Source organism: Callospermophilus lateralis, chromosome 3 (genome assembly GCF_048772815.1).
Source record: "Callospermophilus lateralis isolate mCalLat2 chromosome 3, mCalLat2.hap1, whole genome shotgun sequence".
Classification (NCBI taxonomy): domain Eukaryota; kingdom Metazoa; phylum Chordata; class Mammalia; order Rodentia; family Sciuridae; genus Callospermophilus; species Callospermophilus lateralis.
In genome coordinates this window covers 194,297,016-194,303,015 of record NC_135307.1, presented here as the reverse complement: position 1 = coordinate 194,303,015, position 6,000 = coordinate 194,297,016, and the positions used below count along the sequence as shown (strand labels likewise).

The 6,000-nt window shown below is 48.4% G+C and overlaps 1 protein-coding gene across 1 annotated transcript in view; it reads left to right on the top strand.

Annotated features, from left to right (window-relative positions):
* Positions 1–664: 664 nt before the first annotated feature.
* Wfdc13 (WAP four-disulfide core domain 13) overlaps positions 665–6,000 on the top strand; it is a 65,858-nt gene continuing 60,522 nt past the window's right edge. Inside the window, exons 1-3 of the mRNA XM_076849499.2 lie at positions 665–752; positions 3,074–3,184; positions 5,355–5,434. Of these exons, the coding sequence (XP_076705614.2) occupies positions 665–752; positions 3,074–3,184; positions 5,355–5,434 (279 nt within the window). The remainder of the gene's footprint in view (positions 753–3,073; positions 3,185–5,354; positions 5,435–6,000) is intronic.

Here is a 6,000-nt window from a genome sequence, read left to right as displayed (position 1 = left end):
ACCTAAAACAGACCACACAAAAAAGGAGAAATTTAAGAAGCTTCCATTTTAAATCGGGTATTAGATTTCTATTCAACAATATACTAGAGAGCCTGCCCAGCTCAAGACACAATAGAAATGGCATAAAGCTTTGACGAGGAAAAGGACGACCGTTATTATCTATAGATGATGAGCTCTGAAAAGAAGACACGGGAAACTTAGGATGAACAATAGGAGAATACAGCCAGCTCAGACACGGAAGCCGTTTCTCCTCCTCCAGCATCATACAAAAGGAAAAAAACAAAAAGTTATGATACTCTTCACAATTTCATTTTTAAAATGTAAGCCTCTGGGAATAAATTTTAGACATATTTTGAAGTTGTAAATAAGACTTCCATGGTAGAACGTGCGCTTGGCATGCCTAAGGCCCTGGGCTCCATCCACAGCATCATCAGAAAAAAACACCCTGTGTAGATAGAGACCTACGAGGTGAAGATGATGGGCTGGAGGCGGAGTGGATTTGGAAACACTGCAGGCCCTGTACTGGGTGTGCTTGGGAGGTGCTTGGGTTTCTGCCAGGCCCAGGAGGCCTCCCGGGCCGCTTTCTCTCTCTCCTCCTCACAGCAGCACCTGGTCAAAACCAGCTGTTCTGGGCCAGGACGTACGCACCCATCCTGGTGGCACCATGGCGTCTTTGCTGCCTCTCCAGTTCCTGCTGGTGCTCTGTGTGGCACTGCAGCTGTTGTCTGGGAATCTCAAGGAGCGCTTTCTGAGTAGGTGAGGGGTTGGGGTCCAGTGGGGGGGAAGCGGGGTCCAGTGGGGGGGGAAGCGGCCTCCGCGGAGAGGAGAGGATCTGTGAGCAGACCACCCAGAATATGTCATGAAAACACAGGGTCGTGTTCAAAGCCCGAGGTTTGTTGTCAACAAGATCTCAGTTTGGATCTCTGCTGTTTGGTGACTGCATGACCCTGGGCCAAGTGTCTGGATTGGCACTGAGATAGTTAGAGGAGGAAAAACTGAAATAATGCGTGCAGTCAGAGCGCTCTCTCCCTAGACCGTGGTACACGTTCTGTAAGTTTACTTACTGTGTTATCGGCCTTATCCCCACTATAGTCTTGCTGCCCTGGTTCCTTCCAAGAGGCTTGGTCCTACTTTTCAGGCATTTAAACAGGCAGGAAAATGAAATGGTAGAACTCAAATTGCAATCTACACAGCCTTGGCCTCGGAGCATGTTTGGGGAGAAAGAAGTCTTTCATTGTATTTCACTTTTTAAAAATCCAGAGGTGGGGCTGGGGCTGGGGCTCAGTGGTAGTGCACTTGCCTGGCATGCGTGAGGTACTGGGTTAGATTCTCAGCACTGCATATAAATAAATAAAATAAAGGTCTATCAAAGACATATATCAAAGGTAACATATATACATACATGTATATATACATACATATATATGTATATCTTCAGAGGTAGTGCACAATCACCAGGAATTATCATCAACTGGACAGTACAGTCTATCTCAGCCACCATCGCTGTCCAGCTCAACCTAACAAGGGAAGTAATGCCAACTTTGACCTGAACAACAAATGGGAACAGAACTACTATTCTTCCTGAATGCACTCTTCTGCGGGGAAACCTCTTCAGAATATTTGGGACTTGGAAAAGGAATGTGTCTGATAGACGTGTTTCAGAGCAGGATAGGTCCTGTTTTAGGAGCTCGGGGCAGACACGATGTAGGAGGACTGGAGGGGCTAAGCGAGCTGCAAGAGCGTAGGAGTACCCAAGGCCAATTAACTGGGGAGTCAAGGGCTGGAATTTGAGAGAGACGCCAAAGTCTTTAGGGAAGCCTGGCACGTGTCCGAGTGAGACTGGAACCAGACACCCAGACAGGAAGCAAGACCTGAGGAGAGCGACCTCTCTGAGATCCCTGGCTCATGGCCTCCTTTCCCACACTGCTCCACTGAACCCCAGGCTCTTCCTAGGGGAGACTGGCTCCAATTTCTTGCAGTGCCCCAGTGAGTTGTGTCTGGGAGGTGCAGAGTGGGTGCTGGTGACTGATCTCTGGAACTCAGCTTCCTTCACCGTCTCTAGGGCCAGTTGTTTAAGTGACAGCCCCAACCTCATTCTTCATTCATCTCTTTCAGGTCATCAAGATGTCCTACAGATCTCCCGTCTAATTGCAGATTTTTTCAGAGCAGTCAGCCAGCTAATTGGCAATAGATGCCGCGTCTATGAATTTGGCCCCAAAGAAAGGACAAATCATAGATACAAAAATGAGGGCCTGGTAAAAGTTGGGGAGAGGGGTTAATGGGGCCCAAACTTAATGCCTTAGACTCAGGAACAGAGAGGGGACTGTGAGTTGGGGCGTTTGGACAGTATCTCTCACTGGAAGTGGGTCTAAGCTTTGAAATGAGACGTGTGGGGGTGTCCACATGAAGATTATTCTTCTTTAACAGTAGGAAGTGGGGCATCCTGGGCTCTGGGCTCCTAATCAGGAGATACTAGGGGAAAGAAGATGAATCATTGCACCACATTCTGAAATTCACACCCTTCTCACCATGAAAGAAGTCACTCCCAGAACTCACCTATGAATTGGGTCCTTCCTCTCTGATCCAATACCTTCAGCTGGCTGTGTGGCCTTCATCCTTTCCCAAAACTGACCTTCCATTTACTCTTTCTCTACCCAAACAGCCTGTGTTAGGTTGACCCTACAATAAACTATGATGTTAAAGAGAAGGTTTATGACTTGCTTAAGACCACCCAATGAATAAGTGAAGAAAGGGTACACAGTACCTCTTCTTACTCACCACCTTCCACCTTCTACTCATACCCACGACTAGACCCAACCAGAGTCTATGGGGACTAGGCGTCGGACTTACAGTGGTCGTGAATGACCAATGGATTCAGGTTTCTGCCAAACTCTGTCTTTGATCAAATATCCAAACCCTGGTTCACCGATCAGAACTCAAGGAAGACAAAACCCAATTCTCTCCCTGGGGACCACAAAAGAGAGAATAAGTGGCAAGTTCCCTGGGCTTTCTGAGCTTTGAGTGTTACTTCAGCCTGTGGCTCAGGCCCTTCGCCTACTTATTCTTGTTTCAGAATACATCTTGGAGCCTCCACCCTGCAGATCAGAACCTGAGAACTGTTCCAGATTCTGCACGGTCCAGGAAGATTGCAAGGCCCAAGGACTTAGCTGCTGTTCTGCCTTCTGTGGGACGACCTGTTCATTAAATAGACCTCCGGAACCCTCAAACTAAGAGACCTCCCTGATCCTAGAGCTGCCGGCGGGAGCCCGACAGAAGAGTCTCACCCACTGTCATGGTTCTTTATTTTTTGGTTGTTATTGTTGACGTATTACCAACACTCCTTCTCTTTCCAAGATTAAAATTTCCACCAAGTCCTGACTAGAAGAGCCTCCTCCATTCCTGAGCGACCTAACCCTTCCTCCCCACCACTATATCCATGAAATCTCTGACTCTGCTTCTCTGAACACACCCCAAAATGACTACATCCACAGACCTTCCCCTGGCCCAGAATCCACCTTTATCCCCAGACTGCCGGGAACACTATACCTGGGGTCTGGAAGTGTCATCAAAACCCCAAAGCAAGTGTGGGTCTCTGCTTTTGGCCTGCCCTCCTTTCACCAGACATCATTTAGAGGACCCTGCATTCTGACCCTGGAGGTTCAGCTTCAGAAAGCTGTAGTTAATGGCCCTAAATCTGCTAACGGGAGAATGCTCTGGGACAGAGAAAGGACATGAAGGTGCCAATGAGACATCTGGTTTTGAATCTTGCTTTGGCAATATGTCTGTCACCTTCAGGAAAATGATCCCTCACTTTTGATCTTTCTTTTTCTTATGAATAAAATGCAGACTCTGCTTTGTTTTGTTTTTTCCTGCTAGCAAGACCAGAATGAAGTCTCAAAATCCCACAGTAGGAAACTGACCAAAGAGCCCCTTGAGAGAAGCCCGACTGTCTTGTTCTCCTGTTTCCCCCGGCCCGAGCGCAATCCCCCTCCTTGGGACAGGTTTGGAGCACTTAGGTATGCGCTCAGAGTCAAATAACCAGTCTCTACCGCTTCTTAGCTGAGTGACCTTACACAAACTAACCTCTCTATGGGCATCAGCCTCCTCATTTTAAAGACGGAACAATATTAGTGAAATTAAAATAAACAATCCATATAAGCTTGAAAACATTGCTTGGCACCTAATAATTGCTCAGTAAACTTTAGTGATCAGATAAACACTTTTCTTGGCCGTTACAAATAACCTTATATATCTTTCGAAGCTTTGTGATAGAACACCAGAAGCCAAAAAGATGAGTCTTTGTCGTCACTGAGGCTTTTGAGGTTCTGCTTGGCCTATGGCAGGAGAACTCCCCTTTGTCGTCTAGTATCAACGGTGGAAGTCATAGAAAATAAAAATCAAGTCTCCAAGAATCAACTGCACTGGATATCACTTGAAGATGTTCTTCTTCAGGGACAGAAATGTTAGTGAAGGAACTTTGGAGACCCCATGCCTGTCAACTGAGGTATGTTCCCCCGAAGCGTTTTGTAGGTGCAGGCTTGCCTGGCCTCTGGGATGGCATCTCCCAGGGCTGCTCCTTTTCCTCCTGTGGCTGCCCAGGGTCGCCAATATCCCCACAAGCCCAGAACAGTCTTTTGAAGGCCAGTTTGCCTGGTCTTCCATCAGTCCCCTCCGGGTTCTATCCCTGTGCTCTCTGGGGCGGGGTACAGTCCCAGGAGAGTTCTGCAACACAGAGCAACAGAGGGCAGAGCTGTGACCCAAGGGGAGCACAGGGCACTCAGATCTGAGGCTCCGCCAGGAACAGGCTCTTCCTGCCTCCAGGCTGACAGTGCCCTAGGCCAGGAGTCCAGCGGAGCACTTCACGTGTGTGACTTTGGTCATCCCACTGTACTTCCCCAAGACCGTCCACTCTTTCATGTGGAAGATGACAAGAACATCCATGCCTTGGGGGATTGTGGGGATAACACAAAGCCACATGGATGAAGAACTTAGGCATTTCCTTTAAAAAAAATAAAACAGGTGGAAGATCATCTTTGGAACTTTCTCAGTGTTAAAGGCATGGGAAAAAATGCAGGCTCCTATAACTCCACCACCCAAACAATAATAGTCATCATCATCTGGTGGCTTTTGTTTCAGAGGACTTTGGGAGACATTAGGAATCTAGGGTCTTCTCATTGTCCTGATATCACTACAGTAAACGTGGTGTTGAGCTGGCGCTGTCTTGGAGCTTCACGCTTGTGCTAAGCGTGGACAGGGTGGCAGGTGAGGGACAGTGCAGGGGCACAAGTGCATGAACTCCTGCTCAGGACCCCGTGGGCCCATCGAGCTCACTTCTTGTGGCACCTTGGGCATAGCTGACTGCTCACACCATCGACCCATGTCAGCCATCGACCCATGTGTCTACGAGGTTAGATCATCGGGGCTCCTGCAGCAGGTAAGTGGAAAGAACCTTGCTGTTAGACCCAGATAAAGGCCAACTAAATGTGGCCAATGACACTATATTTTTATTGCAATTTCAGGGTCAAATGGCTACATAATGGGTACATATGACTTTGTAAGTCTCACTCTAATGCTTTGCCCAATGAGGCAGGACTTCATCTTGGACAAGCAGAAAAACATGATCATGAACCTGAGATGTCTTCTATGGGAACTGGAAGTGCCAATCCTATTATCTTCTGATAGGCTTCCCATAGCACATTCACTGTCACACCTGCTGTCTCCATGGGTCCTGGGTTCCTCCCCCTTCCCCAGCAGCCATCTCCTGCAGACTGCTTGTTGTGGACAGGCCTGTGGAGCTGGGTGGGCGGGCCCGGGGAGGGGGAGATGGGGTGCTGGAGAGGGCCTCCGAAGATGCTGAACTTGTTCCCAGAAAGCACAGTGTTGAGTTCTCCAAGGCCACCTGGAAGGGAGGACCCTGGGGCCAGGCCGGCCTTGTCACAGTTTTCCACCAAACCATGGGCTCTGGAGACTGTGGTTGAGGGCTCCCAACTTTTTAATGTC